This window comes from Peromyscus maniculatus, chromosome 10, assembly GCF_049852395.1.
Source record: "Peromyscus maniculatus bairdii isolate BWxNUB_F1_BW_parent chromosome 10, HU_Pman_BW_mat_3.1, whole genome shotgun sequence".
In the NCBI taxonomy this organism is placed as follows: domain Eukaryota; kingdom Metazoa; phylum Chordata; class Mammalia; order Rodentia; family Cricetidae; genus Peromyscus; species Peromyscus maniculatus.
In genome coordinates this window covers 81,715,030-81,742,843 of record NC_134861.1, presented here as the reverse complement: position 1 = coordinate 81,742,843, position 27,814 = coordinate 81,715,030, and the positions used below count along the sequence as shown (strand labels likewise).

General features: G+C 39.6%; 1 protein-coding gene across 1 annotated transcript in view; it reads left to right on the top strand.

The window, feature by feature from the left end:
- Positions 1–26,517, top strand: part of LOC102920950 (UDP-glucuronosyltransferase 2B31-like) — a 47,005-nt gene extending 20,488 nt beyond the window's left edge. Inside the window, exons 2-7 of the mRNA XM_006983806.4 lie at positions 15,645–16,419; positions 18,207–18,355; positions 21,509–21,640; positions 23,220–23,307; positions 24,019–24,238; positions 26,022–26,517. Of these exons, the coding sequence (XP_006983868.3) occupies positions 15,690–16,419; positions 18,207–18,355; positions 21,509–21,640; positions 23,220–23,307; positions 24,019–24,238; positions 26,022–26,301 (1,599 nt within the window). The 5' untranslated portion in view covers positions 15,645–15,689 and the 3' untranslated portion in view covers positions 26,302–26,517. The remainder of the gene's footprint in view (positions 1–15,644; positions 16,420–18,206; positions 18,356–21,508; positions 21,641–23,219; positions 23,308–24,018; positions 24,239–26,021) is intronic.
- The last annotated feature ends 1,297 nt before the right edge of the window (positions 26,518–27,814 follow it).

The window sequence follows — 27,814 nt, the reverse complement described above, 5'->3', positions numbered from 1 at the left end:
AAAATCATGTTGAGTGAGGTAATCCAGAATCAAAACACAATTAAAAACAAATATATATATATATATATTGTATGTATGTTAGTGCTTAAGCCTCCAATAGACATGCTACAATTTGTGACAACATACAGATCAGGAATAGAGTGAGAGACTAGGGGGAGGAGATGATCTCCCAAGGAAGGGGAAATACAATATATAGTTATGGAGAGGCAGTGGAAAGACTGAAGCAGAAGAATTAAATGAGAAAGAGGTTGGGTAGAACAGGGTTTCTTAGTCTGGGTTTTTATTGCCTTGAAGAGACACCATGGCCATAGCAATTCTTATAAAGAAAACATTTAATTGGAGAGGCTTGCTTATAGTTTGAGAGGTTCAGTTCATTATCAACATGATGGGAAGCATGGCAGCATGTAGGCACACATTGTGCTGGAGCTGAGATTCCACGGCACTTTGTTGCCCAGTGGCTAACTTTTGCCCCAATGAAAGTTAACTGCATATGCAGTTTCTTCAAAGCCCATATCTTCTCTGAAGTAGATTGGTACTGCCAGGAGCGAACATGTCTCATAGTCATAAAAAAAGAAAAAAATCAGGCAGGCAGATCTCTGTGAGTTCAAGGCCAGCCTGGACTACCAAGTGAGTGCCAGGAAAGGCGCAAAGCTACACAGGGAAACCCTGTCTCGAAAAACCAAAAAAAAAAAGAAAAAAATCTAAGTTATTAAAACATTTCAAATGCCATATTCTGTAGATCTCTGAAAGCTTTAAAGATGACCTGTCTATTTAAAATATATCTCTGTTTAGCCTTGAAAACTTACCTAATATGACTACAAGTTCAATTGCAATGTCTAACTATCAACTTCCATTTCTTTACATCCTAATAGTTGGTAATAATAACATTCAAGGATTAGCAAATTGCATTACATAGTTAAATGAACTAAGTACAGTATCCTGAACAAGACTAGAAAAATACATAAAGTATTTTCTAACAATATCAATCTCAATATATAAAATTTGTATGCAATATACAAAAATCCAATCCAATATAAAGTATTTAAAACTAGTAATTGTATTTTAAACGTAGATTCAATAATCTATCTTTTTACTTATATCATATCTATATCTTCTCTTTACTTTTCAGAGTAGATTCAATAATCTACCATCTATTCTATCATCAGAAAAAACCTTTAGCCCTTTTCCTAACCATTAACAACAACCACTTGTAACCAACCCTCCTGAACAATGACAACTATCCCAAACTCAAAACCCATGGAAAGACCAAAAACCACCCACCCCACCTCACCTTTTTGGGAATGTGGATGTCGTGTTCTTAAAATTGCTTCCTGCTGGTTGTGGGTGATGGCATCTTCAGGGGATTCTGAAAAGAAAAATTTTGGGTTAATTGTCAAGTTCTAGGAAAGGTAGCTATATCATTTGTTGTCCAATTTCTGCATATAGCCTAAGTTCAGGGCTTATCTCAAGTCCTTGTTCAAGTAGTCTGGGAAACTGGATCATCTCAGCTAGCCATCTGGAAATTGTTCTGAGCAGTTTGTAGTCCAATGCTGATCTTTGGGTGATATTTGTCAGCTTAGTAGTATTATTATTGTCCACATGGAATTGTTGTTGTGGGGTCCCATCATCTTTCTGGAGACTTCAAATTCAATGTTAGGCCTGGTCATGATTCCCTGCAGAAAACTGATAGAAACTCAAACACAAAAACATGTATAGGCAGCTAAATGAAGCCTTTTTTCTAGAATTAATTAGCACTCTATATGACCATTAATATCATAACAAAAGTTTAAAATATATATATATTAATCTTATAAATTTTGATATAAAATTCATACCTTAAGAAAAGTTTAAAGAATGAAAATAGAACTAAAGAATTGAGATTAGTGGCAATAGAATAGTCCCTTAATTTGTTTTTGTTTTCTTCTGTCCCATATCAGAAGATGGCTCTTTCTTCTGGCATGATACAGAGATTTTGCATTTTCCTTTTAACAACACGCTTGGGTTTAAAGAAGGAGAGAGCCATTCTCCAACTCCAAAGCCACCTTTGATTTTTAATTGAACTGGGACTACAAAAAGACCATTTGTGTTAAGTGTCTGTAGAAAAGAACAGAAACAAACATTTAGGAAGATTTATAAAATTTTATAGATGATATACCAATAGGCCAATTTATTCTTTATCTTGGGACATTATTTCTAGATGATTGTCCTTTTTCTTTAGATCTCTCATTTGTCCAATGTTGTTCTAATTCCTTAGCCTTCATGCTCCTGAAAGACAAGAACAAAAACCTTTCCCCAAGACTAACTTTGGGGAGGTTCCCTTTTGGCAAGTTATATCTGATTAAATGAAAAGGCATGTGTTAATGGTATAAGTTAGTTTAAATTAGATGTTCATGCTGGTTGATAAGCTATCACCTCTTCTAATTAAGAGGTCTCTCTTGTTCATATCAAAACTTTATCAATTTTGATGGTATCTGTAGCTTAGCGTTTCCTGTGGAAATAAAAGCAAAACCTCATTCCCAACATAACACATATCCTGGTTTCCATTCTGAGGTCAGCACATCCTTAAAGTATATAGTCTGATTTAATTCTGTAGATTTTCTATTATCCAATGTCTCTCTGAAGCTGTTGTTCCTTTTTCATCAGCATTGAGAAAATTCAAAGATAATAGAGCATTATATAATCTATTTCTGGGGGGTTTTGTTTCCCCTTTCTGTTTATTTAGCATATCCTTTAAAGTTCTATTTGATCTTTCTATAACTGCTTGGCCTGTAAGATTATGTGGTATACCTGTAATATGCTTTATATTGTAATAAGAATAAAACTGTTTCATTTTACCCAAGACATATACTAGAGTATTGTCAGTTTTAATTTGTGCAAGGTATATCCATGATGGACATAGCTTCTAGCAAATGAGTGATTACAGAATCAGCTTTTTCAGAACTCAAAGCAGTTGCCCATTGAAATCCTGAATAAGTATCAATGATATGCTGTACATATTTCAATTTTCCAAATTCTTCAAAGTGAAACACATCCATCTGCCAGATTTCATCCCTCTGAGTACCCTTTGGGTTACATCCTGCTGATAATGGAGTCTTATTGTAAAAAGAACAAGTAGGACATTTCCTTACAATTTCCTTGGCTTGTTGCCAGGTTATTAAAAAAAAACCTCTTTTTTAAACCTTTACTATTGACATGATGTTTTTTTTATGAAATTCTGAGGCCTCCAGCACATTTCCTATCAATAATTTATCAATCTCATCATTGCCTTGTGCTAGAGGGCCTGGCAGACCAGTATGGGATCGAATGTGAGTTATATATAAAGGATGATTCCTTTTCCTGATTGTATCTTGTAATTGAATAAATAGTGAAGTTAATTCTGAAGCATCAGGGATAAATTCTGCAGTCTCAATATGTAACACTACTCTTTCAGCATACTGAGAGTCAGTTACTATGTTGAGAGGTTCTGAAAAATCCATTAATACCAACAGAATAGCATACAATTCTGATTTTTGAACTGAATTATACGGACTTTGAACCACTTTACTTAAATTTTCTGATTTGTAACCTGCCTTTCCTTGTTTGTTTGCATCTGTATAAAATGTAAGAACTCCAGATATGGATGTTTCCCATACAATTCAAGGCAAAATCCAATCAGCTCTCTTTATATATTCAATTCTATCACTTGGGGGATATTTGCTGTTATTCTCTCCAAAAAAAATTACTTGAGATAAGCCCTGAACTAGGCTATATGCAGAAATTGAACAACAAATGATATAGCTACCTTTCCTAGAACTTGACAAGTAACCCAAAATTTTTCTTTTCAGAATCACCTGAAGATGCCTTCACCCACAACCAGCAGGAAGCAATTTTAAGAACACTGTGATACCTCAGTAAAACCCCCCACTCTATCCCCTACAGACAAAGAGAAGCTTAAACCAGGATTCCTAAGTGTAGATAAGAACTTAGACTCCTTTTCCCCAGGAGGCTGTATCTGCTACAGGGACTTTGGAAAACAGTCAGGATATTCGACCAAAAGACTAAAAAGGGAGGCGGGTTAAAATAAATTATATGGTCTGTGCCTTTAAGAACTAGCCTCACAAAGAAAGGGGAGCGCTCCTTCCAACCTCCCTGCTGTGAGTGAGAGGTTTGGAAGAGCCTCCCTGGAGACTTGTAAACTTAGAAAACACCTTACTTTTGCATTCTGTACCTAAAGTCTTCAGTGACAGTTTTGGGGACTGTGATCTAGGCCAGGCCAGTTTCAAGTCCCCAGAAATGATGGCGCCAGCCCCAGGAACAAAAGAACAGAGTCAGGATGTCTGATGGTAACCAATTAACCACGAGATGCCCCTCTCCAGAGATAACAAGACCTGACCCCGGAGAGAAGTTGTAAAACTCCTGACAAGGCAAACAGACAAGCTAGAATAAGATAAAGTTCAGGCCCGGGAAAAACTTGACCAATCAAGGATGGACCCGTACTAACCCCCTCCCCTCTAAGAAATTTTATGGGTTTTGCCTATAAAAACTAACTTCCCCAAGAAAGAGGCACTCCTCCCTGCCTCACTGTATTGGGTGTAGGAATGAGTCCCTGTCTAGACTTGTATCTGCAGAATAAACCTTGCTGTTGCATTCTGGACATCCAAGGTCTACGGTAGTCTCTTTGGGGGGGTCACAATCTGGGCATAACAACACGACATCCACATTCCCAAAAAGGTGAGGTGGGGTGGGTGGTTTTTGGTTTTTCTATGGGTTTTGAGTTTGGGATAGTTGTCATTGTTCAGGAGGGTTGGTTACAAGTGGTTGTTGTTAATGGTTAGGAAAAGGGATAAAGGTTTTTTTCTGATAGTCCTTGTCACCTTCTAAGGTTTTGAACAAATTACTCAGTTCATCATTTTTACCCCAGCAATAGTTTGTACATGGGAAATGTCTCCAATAAATATTTGAAAGTCATTAAGAGTCTGTAATCAATCTCTCCTAATTTGTACCTTTTGGGGTCTAATTTTTGGTAGACCTATTTTTTTTTTTTTTTTTGGTTTTTCGAGACAGGGTTTCTCTGTGTAGCTTTGCGCCTTTCCTGGAACTCACTTGGTAGCCCAGGCTGGCCTCGAACTCACAGAGATCCGCCTGCCTCTGCCTCCCGAGTGCTGGGATTAAAGGCGTGCGCCACCACCGCCCGGCTTTGGTAGACCTATTTTATATCCTAAATAATTAATAGAATCTCCTCTTTGTATCTTTTCAGGAGCAATTTGTAATCCCCAGCAAGGCAAAATTTTCTTTACTTCCTCAAACATTCTTTCTAATGTATCTGCTTTTGAGTCAGCTAGTAAAATATCATATATATATATGTATATATATATATATATGCCAATATATAATATATATATTATAGATTTAGAAAATTTTTTGTATTACTTCCAATGGCTGTTGTACAAAATATTGGCACAGGGTTGGGCTATTCAACCTTCCCTATGAGAGAACCCTCCATTGATATCTCTTAACCAGCTGAGAATTATTATAAGTAGGCACCGTGAAGGCAAATCTTTCTCTGTCTTTTTCTTGTAAGGGTATTGAAAAGAAACAGTCTTTTAAATCAATAATTATAAGAGGCCATCCTTTAGGTAACAGAGTAGGCAAAGGAATTCCAGATTGTAGAGAGCCAATTGGCTGAATTACTTTGTTAATTTTTCTTGTCTGTTACCATTCTCCATTTACCAAATTTTTTTAAATAAAAAATACAGGAAAATTCCAAGGGCTGGTTGATTCTTCAATATGATGAGCATTTAAATGCTCCTGTACCAGCTCTTCTAAAGCTTGCAGTTTCTCTGTTGTTAAAGGCCATTGCTGAACCCATACAGGCTTGTCTGTTAACCATTTTAAAGGTAGAGCTGTTGGTGGTGTTGGACCCCAAATCTGGGGGTCTCTAGTGGGCACCCCAAGAACCCAGACTCCAGTGCAGTTGATGCAATAGCAGAAGGATTTATTAAGCTTCTATATAGAAGGGCACACCCTGCTCCTAAGAGCAAGAACCACATCTTACTGCAGCCACATGGGGGTTTTTAAAGGAAAAACCTACAAAAGCCATAAGATTACATTTCCCATACAATTTCATTTCACAAGATCATGGTCTGGATACAGAGGGATCACAGAGGGGATACAGTTACATCAACAGGTACATTCTTCCTGAAACTTCAAGGGGGGATATCAGGGTGGGAGTTTACACAAAGGTCACAGTAGTCCTTCCTGGAACACCTGCAACTATCCCAGTCACAGTTGAGCACATCTCTTAACAGAAATCTCTTTACATTGTTATATGGTTGCAGGGGAGATTGAACACTGGCTAAGTCAGGTTGCCCTTGGAACTAGATTTTTAGTTTCTCATTTCTTGGTGCTTGAAGTTTCTCTTTTCTTGAGGCTTGGGGGTGTAAGCCTGAAGGGTTAGGGTCTTTCATTCCCCCATTTTCTTTTTGGCAAATTTTAATCTTAAAATTATGATATTACATTTGGTAACTCATGGCCTATTTTAGTAACTCATGGCCTGTAATGGCCATGCATAGTCCATGTATAATTAGCCATCTTGTCTCTATGCCAGGGAGTTTTCTTTTGACCCAGCATTTCAACCTTTTCTGAACAAGGAAAATGGGACTACGTATTCTCTTCTGGAACTGCTTCAAGCTGGCATTGGGGCACTGTTATCAGGGCCCCTCCCCCAAAAGGCTGAAAAGCTGGTCAAAGACTGGGCAGGGGGCATTTGTCAGTAGCATGTAGCTGCCTGACCACATAGGGACAGAGAAGAATCATGTTAGCTGGGCTGGTCCGTTAGCTTTTAGCAAGTCCGGAGCCCATAGTTGTCTGGAGCAGTGGAGTCAGCAACTGAAACTTGGAGGTGTCTGCCAGCCAAGTAGAAATCTGTTGAGACAGATTTAAACTAGGAACAGAAGTTAAAATTTATGAACTTATTTGGAACCCTTAGGTCCATACCCGTAGTAATGGGAAAAGCAGAGTCCCAAGACCAGGAGAGAGGAAAAATGCCATCTTTAGGAATACTTATCTGGGGTCCTTTCGACCTCTGTAAAGTGGGTCTAGGTTTTTATTACTCTCTTGATCCTTCGAGGTCTACTTACAAAATGACACAAAAGTTTTAGATACATTAGTATTACCAATCTATACTGAAATCCATATTGTAGACAAAGCAGGAAATGGGTACCTGTAAAGCAGCAGAAGTGGACTCATACCTTTGAGTCCCAACAAGAACTACAGATTTGGGCATTTCTCTTCTGTCCAGAAAACCAGGTATAAATTGGACAAAGATTTTTGGCCTGGTGAGAAGCACTTTTAGACATATTTAGATGACATCTAAAACAAATCCAAAATGTTGAGCTTGTGACTGAACAGTAAGTGGTCATTGCTCTATCAGCTCATCAGGACTCCTAAATGTTAAGCTCTGAACCATAGAACAGGAAAGTAATCTGAAACATATCTTATTTTAGACTTATATCTGAACCTTTATGATTTATTTAAACTTTTTTACCTTAGAACATTTTTTAAAGTGAGCTAACAAGCTAGCTATGGCCTTGTAGAAGGATCTGGTTGTCTGATGGGGCCATGCTGACAAGGTTAGAGCCAGCCTAGCCATCAGTACTGTCAGAGATCCGAGAAGGATAAACTATATCTGAGTGCAGACCAAGAAGCATCCAATCCTATAAATTACAGGGATCAATCCCTACCCAGGTCTCCATAGCATTGGAGGCACCAGTCAGAACAGCATCAATCTTCTTCTGCCATCAGGCCCACAAGGCCGAGTATTTTTTCTGTGGAGTAGGGACACGAAAGACTGACCTCAATTCCAGTGTCCTACTGCTTGTCCACAGTCTGGGCTGGGTCCTGGCAGCAGGCGTTGCACTGGAGCATCTTGCCCTGTGGTCAGCGTTGTCATAATTTAGGCAGAGATGTTGTGGTGCCTCATATGTAATCTTCTTTGGAGACATGGGGTCACTGCTAGGATCTGGAAGCCTGTCTGATATAATAAACTTTTAGATCAACATTTAAATGCCATATTCTGCACATCTCTGAAGTATGAGGGCTGTCTAGGTGTCTGAATAGACAAACTTTGTTTTTAACTATTTGTTTCAAGCTCAACCCTGAAAACATATGCAAGGGACTGAATAAATGAGTAAACGTATCCCTGTAATATTATACCAGTACTTTTTTTACCCTGACTACAATTAAAAAGAAACTTGATTATTCATAACTAACTAAAAACAATGCTTTTAAGTTGAAGCTCTTCTAGCATCAAATACAGGTTCAGTAAAGAAGCCAAAACAAAACATCAATATATGTTATCAGCTTATCCAAATAACTTAAGCTTAGCAAACTTAGCAAATACAAGGAGGCTAGACAACATTTTTAAGCCTGAATGTACCTTGGGTAAGGAGAAACATTTTTAAGTCATTAGTTTTTAACTATAAAAACTGTTCTTAAAAGATTAAGATCTCTCAAAGTCTTTTGTAATAACAATAAAGTACCTTTTTTTCATAATCTGTATAGACTAAAACCAAGCTAATCTTTTTGGGTTTTTTTTTTATTCAGAGGCTTGGATGATTTCTTTGACCCTACCTTGGGCAGCACATACATAGCCTGTCTGCTCTATTTTATTATGGCTGGTGTTTCCGGTGATCATCACCTGACACTGGCAATTTTTTAAAACTGCTAAGGTCCATCACTGCAACCAGACTCTTTTTGGAACTTTAGTCCTGCCATATATTTGCAAACCTCAGCTGTTTCTTATGATCCTTTTATGTCTTTAAAATCATTATCATTTTACATAAGTAAATCTTAAATTATAAAGTTTAGCTGCCAGAGCAAGGTATATTCCTGTGTAATAGCATTGATGTGTAGCTTTAATATTCATCAAACATTTTATTTATTAAACATATGTTGTTATCTATTTAAATTTTCTAGAAACTTGCTATTGAACACTTGGTAAAGACATAAGTACTTAGGTGTTACATATATATATATATATATATATATATATATATATATATATATATATTTTTTTTTTTTTTTGGTTTTTCGAGACAGGGTTTCTCTGTGTAGCTTTGCGCCTTTCCTGGAGCTCACTTGGTAGCCCAGGCTGGCCTCGAACTCACAGAGATCCGCCTGGCTCTGCCTCCCGAGTGCTGGGATTAAAGGCGTGCGCCACCAACGCCCGGCTTACATATATATTTTTTAAAAGCAATAATTACTTGCATACATACACACAGTTGGATCCAAGTTACATACCTGTCCATATACACACATAAGCAGTTTGCAGAATCCTTAGCCATTTTTAAGATGAAAACCAACCAGAATTAACTTTCAAATTCAGTATTTGCAGGTATAAGAAACCATAACAGTTTACTGACCTTTTATAATCTTTTATATCAAAGTCTTCCTTGTGATTTTCTTCAGTAATCATAGACAAACTGTCAGTTAGTCTCACATAGGGAGTGACATTCCATTCTTGGAACCAGATCCTGATCAGGTTTTAGCTCCTGGGGCAGGTCTTGGGAGTCCCACCCAACAGCATTGGAGATGAAGAAGACGCGCAGGCATGCACCATGGGAGCAAAAGATTGCTATTAATCTGGGATTTTTAAGTACACGAGAGCGGCAGACTGAAAATGACTCCATGCCCTGGCTGGGCCCACAGACCTGTCAGCTGTGGCCCTGGAAGAGCAGTTAGTTCTCCACCATCCCCCATATTCTGAGTTCCTCAAGGCTCCAGCTGACTCCTGCCAGCTCCTTCACAGGCCGCCTAGCCAGTGTCCAGAGCCCTTTTGGAGGATTTTTTCTTTTCCTGCGCTGGTGGGTGGATCTGCATGAGGGGGGTAATTCCATCATTAGTCTCCCCATCCTCTGGAAGGACCGGGTTTTTTTTTTTTTTTTTTTTTTTTTTTTTTTATGCTTGATTTCCTTAAGAGGGTAAAGGGGGGAAACAGTCCTGGGCTAAAGGGACAAGGGGAGTAAGGGGAGTTTGAGAAGGGAGAGGGGGAGGTCTGGGTCCCAGTGTTGCTGGGGCAGGTGAAGCAGTGAGAAACAGCTTCACCCAGACAGGTGGATCTCTAGCTAAATTCTCCCAGACCGAAATATAAGGCACTTGATCTGGGTGCCCGTGTGGTCCTTGGTCAAAGATCCGAGCCTTCACCTGTGAAATGATGTCAGTGTTAAAAGTCTCATCTCCCGGCCAGCCGACTCCAAATGCCGGCCATTCCTTGACGTCCAGAGAGGCATTGTGAGCCCGAGCAAGGACATCCTTCCAGTTATCTAAAGTCAAACTTAGGGGGGTAGTTAGTTGTTGCCCATATGGAGAGAGAAAGGTAGAGGCAAAAGACAGACTCCAAAAAAAACAAACATAAAGAGGACAAGGACAGACACAGTTCATGCGGTAGTTGATCAGCCACAAAACCAAAAATAAAAATTACAAATTCAAATTCAAATGGGAGTGGCTGCTGCAAATAGCCTTGCTCCCCCAGGGAAGGAGAGACTCATCTCCTTCTTCAGATCACTCTGGAGGAGACCTCCAGAGTGGGGACCCTGTGACCCTTGAACACGTCTGCTCTCCCATGTAAGTCCCAGGCACAAGTTCTGCACACTTCTGCAGGCACCAAATACAAATGCCAAATCAACCAGACAAAAGACAAGACACAATAACATAAAACATAGATCGAGCTCGTTTTTACCTCCAACTGGCAGAGTGGGGGCCTGGGGGGCACCCCAATCTCGGTGGAACCTCCAATGTTGGACCCCAAATCTGGGGGTCTCGAGTGGGCTCCCCAAGAACCCAGACTCCAGTCCAGTTGATGCAAATGCAAGAGGATTTATTAAAGCTTCTATATAGAATGGCAAACCCTGCTCCTATGAGCAAGAGCTGCATCTTACTGCAGCCACATGGGTTTTTTGTTTTGTTTTGTTTTGTTTTGTTTTTTTTGTTTTAAGGAAAAACCCACAAAAGCCATAAGATTACAATTCCCATACAATTTCGTTTCACAAGATCATGGTCTGGGTACAGAGGGATCACAGAGGGGGTACAGTTACGTCAACAGGTACATTCTTCCTGAAACCTCAAGGGGGAAATATCAGGTCAGGAGTGGAGTTTACACAAAGGTCACAGTGGTCCCTCCTGGAACACCTGCAACTATCCAAGTCACAGTTGAGCACATCTCTTAACAGAAATCTCTTTACATTGTTATATGGTTGCAGGGGAGATTGAACAATGGCTAAGTCAGGTTGCCTTTGGAACTCGATTTCTAGTTTCTCATTTCTTGGTGCTTGAAGTTTCTCTTTTCTTGAGGCTTGGGGGTGTAAGCCTGAAGGGTTAGGGTCTTTCAGTGGTTTTTTTTTGTTGTTGTTGTTGTTGTTGCTGTTGTTGTTTTTGGAAGATCAGCAGTTGTTGTGCCTTGTTTTGTACAATCTGGATGGCTTGTGACCACTCTTTAGAATAATACATTCTAATATTTCTCTGAGAAACATATGTTAGTTTAAGGTTTGGTTTCTGAGGTTGGAGGAATGTTAATCTGAGTATTCCATTGTAATAGATCACAGCTCCATAAGTTCATAGCTATATTAAGCACATATGGCTTTAATTTTCCTCTCTGTCCTTCTGGACCTATACATTCAAGCCATCTTGCACTCTGTTTCACTTAAGATAATGTTCCAATTCCTAACAGCTAAACATTTACCTCCTGAAGAGGCCAATTTCGATGCCAAAATTCTGGTGCAATTATTGTCACATCTATACCTCTGTCTACTAAAGTGTCCAAGAAAATATTTATTCATATTTTTAATTTAGGTCTTTGTTCATTTATAGAAGTTTGCCCAAAAATTTGCTTTATGGTTTCTCCTGAATTTTCTATTCTCTCTTCCTCAGCTGTTCTATCACCCCAAGCAACCTGGTTTATTCCAATAGGCATTTGGTTATTTAATTGCTCTGAGTAGGGGTTTCTTCTATGATGGCAGGAAAGGTCTAAACTGAATTTGCTGTGGGGGTCTGCATGAGACCCCTCTGGGAGTTTCCCAAGGACAGAGACAAAGGATTACCTTGTCTGTCCCTTATTGACACTACATTCATTGGTCCAGTGTTTATCCTTACCACACCTTCTACATAATCTAGAAGGAGGGGCATTCTGTTGCCATTAGTCCTTAAATAAACAGTCTTTCTAGGAACACCCTGTTTACACTCCCTTTTCAAATGACCTTGTTTTCCACACCCAAAGCATCTGACATTATTTCTCAAACCTTTTGAAATTGCTTCTCCTACCCACATATCATCACAGTCATGAGACTCAACATTAATTGTGTCCCTGATCCAATCCTCCAATGGTGCAGATCTTTCCTTTATTTCCTTATTCTTTTGCATGCTGCATTTGAGTTCTCAAAAGCCAAAGATTCAATTATTATCTGTCTAGCTTCTGAATCTGGTATCATTCTGTTTACCGCTTAAGACAGCCTCTGTATGAAATCTGTGAAGGATTCTGTCTGGCCCTGTATAACTTTTGTGAATGATTCAATTTTTTCCCTGCTTCCTCAATCCTGTCACATGCATTCATGGCTGCCATATGGCATAGAATTAAGGTTTGGTTATCATATAAACATTGTCTTTGTATCTCAGTGTATTGGCATTCTCCAAGAAGCTGATCCGGGAAAATTTCCATACCTCTAGCTCTATATTGATTTTCTATTGTCTTATCCTTATCCTTAAACCAAATACACCACTGTAATTGTGCTCTGGGTTCTAAGACAACTGTTAATAATTCCTTCCAGTCATGAGGAATAATTCTATTATAAGTTGACCACGAGTTCAACATTTGCTTTACAAATGGAGAATGCATGCCATAGGGTACTATAGCTTCCTTAAATCTCCTTAAATCTAACATTTCCACTGGAGTCCAATTAGCTTGTATATGCCCTTGAGCAGGTATGGCTACCAGATAAATGAAGTTTGATTATTTGAAAACAGGCTGTCTCTCTGTAAGCATATAATGCAGTCCTGAAATAATTTCACCTTTAAACTCTTCTGTCTGGGTCTGAAATTCTCTATTATTCATTTTAATAGGTTTTTCTAAAGCTTTTATCTTGGTACTTAAATTGACCAACTCTTTTAATAGTAAAATAAGGATAATTAAACAAATATGTATAATTGATGTTACATACATCCCATCAACATTAATTATCCTCTCAAGTAATTGTTCCATTTTCAGATTGCCCAATGTTTTATCCAAAAAAAAAAAAAAAAAAAAAAACAATACCTTTTATTGTAAAGGTATTTCCCATTTTTTTTAATGTGGGAATTTTTTTTTATCTTTTAACTAGTTTCTCCCTTTAAGATATCTGATATCTTAATTACCTTACCAAGTGTGTGTAGAATAATAGAAGTCTGAGGAAATTTCAAAGCAGCCTCCCAGAGAGAGAGAGAGAGAGAGAGAGAGAGAGAGAACCCACCTACTAAGAGAAGAAGGGGAAAAAAAGCTAAAAGCTAAAGTCCAGTAATGTGCTCCAGCCTGAGCCATTTAGGGCCTGAGCCAGAGTTCTGTAAGCCCACAAGCAGTCTGGCTGCTTACAGCAACAGTCCCTTTGAGCTCCCGCCATGTGAGTAGGAGATCTGGCCGCAGGTAGCTACAGCTGCAGATAGCCTGACGGACCGCTTGTAGCTACAGTCGAATGCAGCTCTGGTTGCATGTACTCTAGATCAATTTTAGCTTCAGCCAGGCCTGGGGCCTGTAACTCCTGGCCTGTAAGGCCACCAACAATTTTTTGATGAATTCTTGCCACGTGGGTGCCAATTGTAGACGAATTTCTAAACAGTCTTATTAAATAAGAAACCCAGAGCCAAAATTACGGATGAAAGCTGTAGAGATCAGAGACATAGTGTTAGCCACCTCCTAACCTGACTCACCACGCCGCCACCGTAGCTTCCCAAAAGAGAACCAAACCTCTTCCTGTCGATGGTTCTTCACCTGCACCTTAATTGCTTTGCTGTTCTATCTTCTCATTGGATCTTACCCAGGTACCTCACTTCCTAGTCACTGCCTGTTTATAAAGACCTCCAGGGCTCTATGGTTGGTACTGGGATTAAAAGCATGGGTCACCATGATTGACTATGTCCTTTAACACAGAGAGACTCTGGCTGCCATGTGATTGGATAAAGGGCATGTGCTACCACCACATGACTTCTGTTTAAGGCTATCTATGTCCTCTGATCTCCAGGCAAACTTTATTTATTAACATACAAATAAAATATCACCATACCCAGGACTAAATGGCCACCACAAAACAAACTCCATGATAGTTTTTTGGGTTTTTTTTTTTTTTTGGTCTAATATATTTTGTTTGGCAATTTCTTTTATCTTACTGGTCTTTGCTTGTATATATAGTTTTTGTTTTTATATTTTTATGTGCACTGAGTGTGTTTCCTGTACCTTTTCTTTGTGTTTTAAATTTTGGTTTGTTTGTTTGTTCATTTGTTTGTTTGCCTGTTTGTATTTTAAAAGGAAAAAAAGGCCTGGAGTTGCAAGACTGGAGAAGTGAGAGGATTGTAGGAGATGAAGGAGTAGAAACCATGTTCAAAATGTATTGCATGAACACAATTATTTTCAATAAAATAACAACAACATTCATAGTGAGAAAACGTAGGGGCACAATTAAAAAAACGATCACTTCAGGAATGATAACAAGTTTCATCACATCTCAAAATGGGATTTAATGACTGCACAGAACTAATCCGCACGGTCGCTATACCATGGAGAGTGCTAAAACACTTCAGAAATACTGAATCTGAATGCAAAACACCACCCTCCTATAATACTTCTTATGAGATATGCTTAAAAAAAGGAAACAATAACCTAAGAAAGTAGATAAGGAGTTGGCAAAGACTGAATCAAGTTGAAAGGGTAAAATACAGTCCATATATTTGTATGTCTATAAACTTTATTATAGTGGTTGATTTATAATCCAGAGATTATACTATGAACCTCTGGACTATTGACCTAAAGTTGATGAGTTATGTGATACATAATTTACATAATTAACATATCATACACTTTGATATGGGAAAAAGTTACTGAACAGTGAGAAAGGAATCTGACACAGAAGTGTTGCCTTTATTTCAGGCTCTATATCAATGCATATTTTTTGACAAAGTCCATTTTCTCTTTCTCCATATCTGTCTCTCTGTCTCTCCTTTCTCCTCTCTCTTCTCTCTGTCTCTCTGTCTGTCTCTCTGTCTGTCTGTCTCTCTCTCTCCCTGGTTTTGATTTTTCAAGATAGGGTGTCTGACTGTCCTGGACCTCGCTTTGTAGAGCAGGCTGGCCGTGAACTCAGAAATCTGCCTGTCTCTGCTTCCCTAGTGCTAGGAGTGAAGGCATGTGATATCACTGTCCAGCACAAGGCTCATTTTCACTATTCTAAAAAATGTTTTAAAATCTCTAACATACCAAAGAAAAATTACTCATTCAAGGTCACTGGGAATCAGGAGTCATTTCACATGTTCACATCTGCCTCCTGGTTTTTGCACTTGGCATCCAGAGGCTGTGACTATCCCATGTGTATTTGCTTTGGTGGGTACAAGTTGTACTTTAACTAACTGACTATTACTCTGTCTAGATCTACAAGAGCTGAGTAATCGCCATTTGAAAGGCAGCTCTGAACTTAACCAAGATGTCTGTAAAAATGACAGCGGCCCTGCTCCTGCTCCTGCTCCAGCTGAGTGGCTTCTTTGGATCTGGGAGTGGTGGGAAGGTGCTGGTGTGGCCAATGGAATACAGCCATTGGATCAACTTAAAGACAATCCTAGATGAGCTTGTGAAGAAGGGACATGAAGTGACCGTTTTGATACCCTCAGTTTTCCTTTCTTACGAGGTTGAGGACACATCTGCTATTCAGTTTGAGATGTACCCTTCATCCTTTCCCATGGCTAATTTGGAGGAACTTTTTGTGGGCTCACTCAGGAAACACATTTATGAGCTGCCAAAGAAATCATTTTGGAGATACTTTTTAATGTTACAAGAACTTTTTTGGTTAGGCTCTGACTTTTCTGAGAGTCTCTGCAAAGATGCAGTTTTTAACAAGGAACTCATGACAAAACTACACAATTCAAGCTTTGATGTTATTGTAGCAGATCCCTTCCTACCCTGCGGTGACCTGCTGGCTGAGATTCTCAAGATACCACTTGTGTACAGTCTCCGCTTCTTTCCTGGATCCACATATGAAAAGTACAGTGGAGGACTCCCACTGCCTCCTTCCTATGTGCCTCCTGCTATGTCAGAATTGAGTGATCGAATGACATTCATGGAGAGGGTGCAAAATGTAATCTATGTGCTGTCTTTTGACTTTTGGTTCCAAACATATAATGAGAAGAAGTGGAATCAGCTTTACAGTGAAGTATTAGGTAAGTGCCATGATCTGTTTCAGCTACAGCATTCTAAATTTGCTGTGTCATTGAAGGTGTACTTGAAATAACAGGATAGATAATCATAAGTAAAAGGGTGAAAAACCTGCGAAATTATCTGCCAAATTCAAAACATTGTAGAAAAGCCTATGTCTCAAAGGCAAATTGGAAAGCCTTGCCTTAACTTGCACAGGACACTTCAGAATGGCACATACTCACTCATGCTTTGTGGATTTCTCTAACCAAGTAGAGAAGCATTTACTAGCTATTTTATCTCACATTTTAGAACAGTTTTACCTGTGGTATTTATCATCATCATCATCATTATTATTATCATTATTTTTTGAAAAATGATTGGAAGGCCATGTGTCAAGGTACACTTGTGGAATTTAGAGGACGCTTTGTGGAGTCTATTCTCTCTTTATACTTTTACACACAGTCTGAGGATGGAAGTATGCCTACCACCTTGCATAGCAAGTGCTTGAACTCATTGGGCAATCTGGCTGACTCCTAAAATGACTGTTTTAAATGCATCCAGTGTCTTCTTGAGTGATAGACATGTAGCTTGAGGATTAACAATTATTTCTGCCTCAGTTATCTACACAGTGTGGAGAACTTATCACTTTAAAGTAATCAGTTATTTTATTTAAAATTTGAAATATTTTCTGACTTCACATAATTAATTTCTTTACAATTGGGACATACATGGTCTCTGTCTCAGACACAGAAAATTTATGAATCCCAGATTTTAGAGAATCCATGTTCAATCACTGGGTGTTTAAAATTCTTCTCTTTTCAACCTTTAATGACCCCAGCAAATGGCTCACCAGGTAAAGGCACATGCTGCCAAGAATCTGAAGACCTTGACCCATTCACAGGACATAAGGAGAGAAAGAACAAAATGCTTTCCTACAAATGTCCTCTGAACACACACACACACACAAAGGTAAATAAGTAAATCTCTTTCAAAAGCCTACAATGTTCAAATGTAGACATGGAAATTATTAGTTACAGAGATTTAGATTTTTTTAAGGAAAAGTAATAGGGAATAGACATCTCTTCCCATGTTCTAAGACTTATTATCACTTATTATTTGCAAACCTACTCATACATATATTCAGTCATAATTTAAGAGCAGTACCAGGACAAGGAACTCACACATAATCAAAATTCTCTTTGAGGTCAGCCAGGACCATATAGTGAGACCCTGTCTCAAAATGAAACCCCATGTTTACACTGGGCATGGCAGCACACACCTGTCATCCCAGCACTTAAGATGAGAAAAAAGGCTCTGGAGTTCAAGGTCAACTTTGGCTACATAGTGACATAGGGACCACTCTGGGCTCCATCAGACTATCTCCAAACAACACGGCACAAAGTTCTCAGTTCCCTTAGAGGAGCACACGTCAAGGTCCCAGCAGCTAAACAGGGCAAACTCGATGGAGAACACTAGGGAAAATGGTTCCCTGAGCACGACAGGCAGAATTCATAAGGGAATTTGATTATACTTCAATGGTATATCTATATATTTGGTAATCATGAATTTCCAAGTGTTACAGATGTGTTGTCTTTTCCCTAGTCTCACAAACATACACACACACACACACACACACACACACACACACACACACACACACACACACAAATATATATTTTATTCCAGCCACACACTTGTAAACAACTCTGGCTACATTATCAAAAGTGCTTTCAGGAGACTCCCTGGCGTATTCTTCTTCCCCTGACACTTATGTCATGGGTTAAACCTTCCTGTTCTTATCCCTCTTCAGGAAGACCCACGACACTCACCGAGTTGATGGGGAAGGCAGATATATGGCTCATTCGAACCTACTGGGATTTGGAATTTCCTCACCCTCTCTTACCAAATTTTGATTATGTTGGAGGACTCCACTGCAGACCTGCCAAGCCTCTGCCAAAGGTAAAAAATTCCTGTCTGCTTGCTTCTCTTTTTCTTACATATATGGCAGGAGTGATTCTATTTCATTCCTTCAGAATGTTTGTGTCAAACTCAGAGTGTCACAGGAATTTAGATAGAGAAACTGGCCAGTAGAAATGAGTGTATCTATCCCATCACAAGAGTCTGAACTTCTTTTATGGATTCCTGTGGGACTTCTGAGGACAGGGACAGTTAGAGTCCTAGTCAACACAGAGAAAATCTCAGTGACTCACACAGAACATACAGATAGGTGACAGGGACACTTCACAGTAAAGCCCTGAGTATACAGAGACACGGAGTGTGCACAGGCTCACCCACAAACACCAGCAATGCTGCCTTGAAGACAAACTGTGAACAAGTGTCAGAACTATGGAAATGTGACAGAGAGGAAAGGCCAAGTTGCCTGGCAGTAAAAGTAAAGAGCAGAGGTGGATCACAGGCAGGGAAACAGTTCTGCGTAGTGAGGAAATCTCAGCTCTCTCTGGTCACTAAAGCCTGCCTTTAGTTAATGACTGCAAATGAATTCCATAAGCTCATAGGATGACATCCCTCTGAAGGTTCAGAGGAAGGCATTGTGATTTTAACGTAACACTTCATGATGCATGACAAGTGAACGTTTTTCTGCTCTAGTGTGAAATGTCTCCGGAGACCCCTTTTTAGTTGTGCAGTACAGCAACTACAGTCTGATCTTACCCCAAAGACCACATGTCTGTTTTCAAAGTTAGTTACGATGTAACTGGGAAGTCCAAAGGCTGAGGGATGATTCATACGTTCTGTGCAGGCCAGCGCTGTTTACAGGAGACTTGTTTAGGAATATTACTTTAACGAGGCAAAGGTGTGCTACTTTTGTTCATGCTGCATGCGTTTAATTAGGTAAAGATGTGTTTGCATTTGTTTCACCTTGCCTGTCTCAGGCACCTGATTGGTCTAATAAAGAGCTGAACAGCCACAAACTAGGTAGAATAAGGATAGACGGGACTGGCAGGCAAAGAGAATAAGTAGGAGGAGAAATCTAGGCTCAAGAGGAGTAAAAAGACAAAGGAAGGAGGAGATGGGGGACACAACCAAGGCCAAAAGCCAGGCAGGCAGTCATCAGCCAGCCAGACATGGAGACAGCAAGAAAGCAAGAAAAGGAGAAAGTACCAAGGAAAAAGGTAGATAAGAGAAACAGGTTAATATAATTAAAAGAGCTAGCCAGAAACGTGCCTAAGCTAGGCCGAGCACTCAAAACTAGTAAGTGTCTGTGTCTTGATGTTGGAGCTGGTTGGTGGCGCAGAAGGAAAACCCTGGTACAGACATTCTATCTTTACATTAAGGGATGGCAATGTCAGCAGCAGAGGTGGCGGGAGGTAGACTGAGGACTTACAGGGTGTGCTGAGGCTGTGGTTCAGTACTGGAGAGCTGGTCCCACATGCCCAGTGCCAGAGAAAGGAATAAAGAAAAAAGGAAAAAGGAAGCAGAGGTGGAAATGCAGTTTACTCATGATAATTAGGAATAATATAACTTGTATTGAAATTATAGGGAATAGTTTTCAGTCTTAATGTTTTCAACTCTTTTGATCCTTTTGGTATGGGAATTATTTCTCCAAAGCACTCGCCTCTTCTTATTAGATGCTAAAATTTTCTGTGCATTTGAAAATGTGGATTTGACAAAATACATCAAGGATGCAAAATGCAGGCCTGCTAGGTGCTTGGGGCTTAAAGTCACTGGCAACAAAGCCTTTGAATTTGAGTTAGATCCTGGGACCCGAATGGTGAAAGGAAAAAGGTAAGTCTCTAAACTTTCTTCAGATATCACACACATAGTAAATAAATGTAATGAAGCCATTATACTAATGAAAATCATTTAAAACATACATTTTAAAATGTTTTTGGAAAGCTGGGTGATGCTGGCACACACCTTTAATGCCAGCACTTGGAATGCAGAAGCAGGTGGATCTCTGTGAGTTTGAGGCCAGCATGGTCTATAGTGTGAGTTCCAGGACAGCCAAGGTTACACAGAGAAACCCTGTCTCGAAAAACAAACAAAAAACACACTTTGTGTATTCCAGAGTAGCTAAGAGACAGGATTTGGAGCATTCTCAAATTTTGAGTAATATACAGTTGGGTGAGTGTACTGTTTACCTTGATTTAATCAGTGTCAATAAAAAAAAATCATTGGCATTTGTTTCACAGTAGACTCCTAGAAAACTGTACACAGAAAAATAAGTATGAATAATTATTATTCATAACAATTATTGATTAAAGAAACAATGAAATGAATTTAAACAACCAAGTATTAGTTTAAAATGTATACTATATACATATATATATATGTATTACAATTATTGCATCAAAAAATACTTAACTTGTCAAGCATAATACAAATTTACTCAGAAAATGTTAAGGGGAAGAAGTAAATTTGACATTGCACTTTTTTTTAGGACCAAAGATTTAGATAACAGGATTTGTTTCCTAAACATATACATCATGTTGTGGTTTTATGTGTGTGTGTGTGTGTGTGTGTGTGTGTGTGTGTGTGTGTGTGTGTATTACATGAAGAGAACAAAAAATAAATTAATTGCAATGTGTGTTTGCTGGGGTTAAACCCCGGGACTTGTTCACCCTAAGCTCACAGTCGATCACTGAATGATATCGCTAGACTAAAACCATACATTTTTTTCAACCAAACATAGTATTGCAAGGAGAGTATGAGTAGAACTTATTTTTATTCATATACATTTCTCAATTGAGCATTTTTATTATTCCTTTTAATTTTTTAGATTATAATTACATCGTTTCCCCCTTTCCTTCTTTCCATATTTCCTCTTTGCTCTTAAAAATTCATAGCCAGTAAACTAGGGACTGGGAAGGAGAAAGAGGAATTCAGAATTAATTGCTACAAATCTTGTTTTTCAAGATGAAATAAGCCAGGGCTATTTGTATGAATAAGTACATAAATCTAACATAGAGAACTGTAACCTTACAGTTGGTGACAACTGTATATCTTATATGTGGATGTGAATAGTTTTTAAGAACCCACTACTCTAATCATTTATAATGCTGCTCAGTTTTTTCCTGTGGATGTTGGTGTCAGTTTCTATGCTCATTATTTGGTGTTGCTGCTGTTAGTGATGAGCTGATATTTCATTAACAGGAAATAGAAGACTTTGTCCAGTCATCTGGAGAACATGGTGTTGTGGTGTTTTCCCTGGGGTCCATGGTGGGTACCCTAACAGAAGAAAGGGCCAATGTGATTGCAGCAGGCCTTGCCCAGATTCCACAGAAGGTGAGATACAGTGCCTCAGTGTTGCATCCTCACTAAGATGGTCAATTCCTGTTCAGCTGTGATGGCAGAAACCGCCTGTGTGAAACTGAAGTTGTCCCGATAGCTCTAGCTCATCTCTGAAGTCACCTGTGACACAGAAAGACAGGGGACAGATGCCAAATAGTAGGTGGTGTTTTTGATTAATAACTTTGTTATTAACATTGTGTTCAGAAAGAAAAACAGTTAGCAGGAGTTTGTGAACTTAGTGTTAGGAAGGTATCGTAGGCACATACATAGAGTCTGCCTTGTCACTTCCTCCATTACCTTGGAGGAAAACTGGTACACAACTACAGTGTAATCAGACTGCTAATTATAAGTAGTAAGTGCACTGGCCCAGCAGCGATAAGCAGGCACTCGACATTGGCAGTGGTGCGAGAGGGAGAGGAGGAACATCCTTGAAGAGCACGTTTTGCTCACCCAGAGGATCTAACTTAGTTCTGAGCCCTTATGTCTGGCAGCTCACAGCTGCCTATAAATCCATCCCATGAAATCCAAAGCATTCTTCAGGGCTCAGATGACACCCACACACACTTCCCATACACATGAACACACACACACACACACACACGCACATGCACATGCACACACACATACACTCACACAGACAGACACGGTTCCCATACATATGAACACACACACACACACACACACACACACACACACACACACACAGGCAGACACACATACATGCAAACACACTAACTTACACATAAATGAAAATAAACTCTCATTAGATAGGAGGAGAGATGAGGATCTGGGGTAGGGGTTATAGGTGAGGAAACCACAAGCAAGAATATATGCACAAAAAAATCTGTCTTAAGTAAAAGAAAAATATATGTTTAAAAATTGGAATTGAGGTTGTAGTGTCATATTCCTTTGTAATCTTGGCCAAAAGTGATCACCCCCATTTTAAAATGGACCTATGCATGGTATATTTATGTTGCTATTCCAAAAAAAAAAAAATAGGTAGGACAGGATTTACCAGTCTCAGTTTCAGCTGGGGGACTAAGACTGTTAATTCTAAAACCAGGAGAACTTGGGAACTTGTCTTGAAGTGACCATGCATCACACTACAAAAACTTAATCCAATAAAATACCTAAGAAAAAAGTAATTATAAGTGAACTAAATCAAATACCATGGACACATGGTATATTTGGAAATAAACTGCTATAAATATATATTGGAAAAATAAAACCAGATATACATTAGTAACTTTGATGGATTGTTGAACTGGAATTAACATTCACACATTTCTTACCTCTTGCTCGACATTGCTGGACCTAACTTGGTCTAAGTTGCAGTTGGTTAAATGTTAAGGTGGCATGCTGACACTTGGATAAACATGAGAATAAATGCAGGAGAGTGAAGAGTGTTGCATCCTTGCTGCAGTAGTTCTTCACGGTTCCCATCATCCATCCTCACCTCCTGGCTCCTCCAGACTGGGCATTTGTCTTCATTGATTGTTAATCTATCCAGAATTCTAGCCTGAGTAACTTGACATTTGATCAAAGTAATAAGAGGCTAGCTTCATCTTAACAGGTTCTTTGGCGATTTGAAGGCAAGAAGCCAGACACCTTGGGCTCCAACACTAGGCTCTACAAATGGATCCCCCAGAACGACCTTCTCGGTAAGCATCAGGAAAGACCTGAGACATGAGGAATGGCCGGTCAACACTAATGCATTTATGACAGCTGTGATCTAGTCCTGGGGAGAATGGATACAAGAAGTAATGGGAATATTCTAGTAACATTTGAGATGGGAGAATCTATTTTTATCTCTGCTGTATTTGCCATTCAGATACATGAAGTCACTTCTTCTTTCTCTCCACCTCCTATGTCTATATCTTACATCGACCATTTCCCCTACTGCAGGGCAATTGTAAATGCCAGTGGGGATGGTATTCTTTCATTAATGACTCTTCATTTACTATGCTCCTTCCAAGACCCCACAACAGGAGATGGTACCCCGTGATGAAATTTCCTCAGTCTCATTCCATCACAGTGAGCCAACCCATCCAGAGCAGTGGCTTCACTGTTTCTTTAAGAGAACACACTCTCCTGAACCACAGCCGATGCTTTCACATACTACTTGGTGCCCTTTTTGTCCATTGTACAAAATCATTCTGCTTCCACACTGCACCTCCTCTATGTGGCCTTCAATAATGCTCTGGGGACTTGCACTGTTCCTTGCTCTAAGACATGGGAGAATTCAGTGCAGTCTTGAGGTTATGATAATGCTATCTAAAGAATATTAACCCTTTCTGTGCCATTTTTCCTGCCTCTCATTTTCTTTCTCAGAGTCATGATTAATACTTGCTTTTAATTTCTCCTCTTCCTAGGTCATCCTAAAACCAGAGCTTTTATAACTCATGGTGGCACCAATGGCATCTATGAGGCGATCTACCACGGGATCCCTGTGGTTGGCATTCCTTTGTTTGGAGACCAGTTTGATAATGTTGTTCGTATGAAGGCCAAAGGAGCAGGTGTTAGACTGGACTTTCTCACAATGTCCAGTACAGATTTGGTTGGTGCAGTGAAGACAGTCACAAATGACCCTTCGTAAGTACAGTGATTTTGTTCAACTGGTACTGGTACAGATAGGTTCTCTCCAAGGTCACAGTAGAATTCATCTGATCTTTAGTCTAAGTTTGAAAACAACAACAATATAAAACTTAATCTGTCAATGAAGACTGTAAACTATCCCTGTTGATTTGCTGTACAAGCAGTTAGTTTAGAATAATTTGATGATGGAAAAGACACAATTTCTCCAAAGATGATCAAATCAACAAATGGTATAATGAAGCTAAATTTAAAATATTTCAAGTAATGACTAAAATTTCTGAAACTTTTATTCTTTTTTTGGTTGTGAGCCTAGCCTTTAACAGCTGAGCCATCTCTCCAGCCCTGTTTTTTTTTTTAAATAATCCTTACTCACGGACAAATGTAGAATAATTATGCATATATGTGCATATGTATATAGATATATATATGTATAATATGTAATGACTAAATAAAATGCTTACCATTTCCATATCCTAAGACAGATATAATTTTATTTTTGTCAATGCTGAAAGTCCCCTGTTCCACATTCCACAAGTTACAGGAAGACATGTAACTTGTAATTCAATCACTGACTCACTATAGGGCACTCTCCTGCTAGCCAGTGACAGGATGCATGTTAGCTGATGTTTCTCTATCCCCACAAACTCTCTCCATTCCTAGACTCAGCTTACCACTGTTCTACACTCTCCTTCTAGAAATCAGCTCTGCAGTTTCCACACAGTGATGAGATTGTACAGTGTTTTCATTTAGGGCCTAGTTTATATGACTTTGTATAATATCCTACAATTTCATCCTTATTATTATAAAGACAAGATTTCCTTCTTTATAATTGTTGAATAATATTCAACTATGTTTTCATACCACATTTTATTTCTCCATCATCCCACAATTCCACTTCCTAACTCTCATGACCAGGGCTGCAAAAACCATGGACCTTAAGGGATCTTTTTGATATGTTGTTTACCATTTCTTTGAATAGGTTCCTAATAGCAAAACAGCTAGAATCCAGAATAACTGTTCAGGAAATCCATGCTCTTTTACTAGCTGCTGTACTGAATTAGACTCCAGCATTCACTTCTGCTAGTAATACTCATCCTCCTGCCTTTGATCAGCCTGTCAGCCTGACTTTCAAGTCCCAGAAGCTACATTATAAAAGCAGAGAACTGACTCCCACAAGTTTTCCTCTGACCTCCACACATGCTGCATGGTACACGCCACAGCCTCAGGGCCCCATAGAGACAATTAGAATGTGGAAAGGTAAAAAATAATTGACAAGTACCACATCCTCTGCATCCTTGTCATTCCCTGCTTCTGCCTCTGTTACTAGGGCTTGAATTCTAGACAAGGAAACAATGAGCTGCATCTCAGCCCTTATGTCATCTTTGTGTAAAGTATGTCGCTTTCTCACCAGTTACCCATTTTTAGTCATTCATAGCATTTCTATTGAGTTTACAAAGAATGTTGGCACAGTATCTTCACAAAAGCATCAATGGATCATCTTCAGACTGGGTTGAACCACCCACTTTGCAGTGTTTGAAACAGCTTACTAATATTTCCTCTGCTGCAAAGATTTACTTCCCATTTCAGTTTTGGAAAGAATTTTCAGAAAATACCAACCTTGAGGCAAACTTTCAAACATGCCCCCCCCCAAAAAAAAGAAACACACTGTATCAAGGGCTAATCTAAGGAATGTACTGAGTCTTGTGATGCTTTCCCTGAACCTTCCATAGGCTTGATGCACTTAAGTAAACTAATTGGTTTTCCATATTGCTATCTCTAGCTATAAGGAGAATGCCATGCGGCTATCAAGAATCCACCACGATCAGCCAGTGAAGCCCCTGGACAGAGCCGTCTTCTGGGTTGAGTATGTCATGCGCCACAAAGGAGCCAAGCACCTTCGTGTGGCAGCACATGACCTCACCTGGTTCCAGTACCACTCTCTGGATGTGCTTGGATTCCTGCTGGCCTGTGTGCTGACTGTGATGCTCATCATCATGAAGTGTTGCCTCTTTTGTTGCCGGAAGTTTGGTAAAGCTGGAAAGAAGAAGAAAAGGGAGTAGCTGAAGTGGGGAGGACAGACACACGGACCTCCCCCAGTGCATCCCGGCAAGTGATGCTGTGATGGCAGGGTCCTTCGTCCTGTGACGAGACAGGTTTTTCTCTCCTTGACTCATCAAATCGCAACATTGTTTACAGAGTTTTAATACATGACTATATGTTAGAAATATTTTTGGTCACAGTGCAAGAAAGTATGAAAAATTAAAGATCAAACTATATCAGTGCCTCTTAAATATTTCTGTGGTGCTGGAGAAGTGGCTGGAAGGTGGAGAGTACTTTTTGTTCTTGTAGAGTGTCTGAGTTTTATTTCCAACACCCACAGGTGGCTCACAACCATCAGTAATTTCAAAGTATCTGGTGCCCTCTTCTGACTCCTTCAGGCATTGCATACACATGATATGCATACACACATGCAGGCAAAAACACTCATACACATAAAATAAAAATAAACGAATCTTTAAAGAACTGCTGTAAGTTCCATGTTACAGTGCCACAATTTATCAGGCTTAATTCCAGTTCATAAGTTAATGATGGACATAAGGGCCTTCAAAAATCCACACATAGTATCCATATTGTTTTGCAAATATTCAGCATGTGTTAGCTACACAGTTGCAGAACTGTGTAGTTTTTATTTTTTCCCAAACAAGATGTCAAAAGATTTTTACTTTGTGGTGGTTTGAATAAAAATTGCCCCTGTAGGCTCCTAGGGACTGGCATTATTTGAAAGGATTAGGACTTGTTGCTTTGTTAGCGTAGGGATGGCTTTGTTGCAGGAAGTGTGTCACTGAGGAGTGGGTTTTGAGGTTTCAGAAACTCAAGCCAGTCCTAGTGGCTCACTCGGCTTTTCCTGCTCACTGCCAATCCAGATGTAGAATTCTCAGCTCCTTCTCCAGCAGCAGGTCTGCCTAAGCGCCACCCTGCTGCCCACTATGGCAATAATGGGCTAAACCCCTGACCTGTAAGCCATCCACAATTAAGTGCTTTCATTGTAAGAGTTGCCATAGTTGTAGTGTCTCTTCACAGCAGCCGGGGCACTGACTAAGATTTTGTTGAGCAAGGGTGCTGCTTTGCTTGTATTGCCCTCCAGCCTCAGCACCGCTTCTTTTCTAAGGGACTCGAAGCTGTGTTTACGTCTTTCCTGCTGAAGTCTTCTCACAGTTAAATGCATTCACAAGGAGATATAGTGTTTCCATACCTGCTTCCAGCTATCACAGTAAACTATGTAGGGACCATGCTGATCTCAAAGGTCTGTGCTGCCACCCGGGGCCAGGGCCATGGTGACATCCAGGTTCAACCTGCTTCTGATGGCCATGTCTGGGTCTGTGGTCCTGCCATAGCTGGAGTCTGTGTTGATGATGGTGACATCCAGGTCTAACCTGCTTCTGATGGCCATGTCTGGGTCTGTGGTCCTGCCATAGCTGGAGTCTGTGTTGATGTTCATGACCTGTGTTACCACAGGGGCCCATGAGAACCATGTGTTGAACCATGTGTTGAAGTACAGGGCCATGCTGAGCC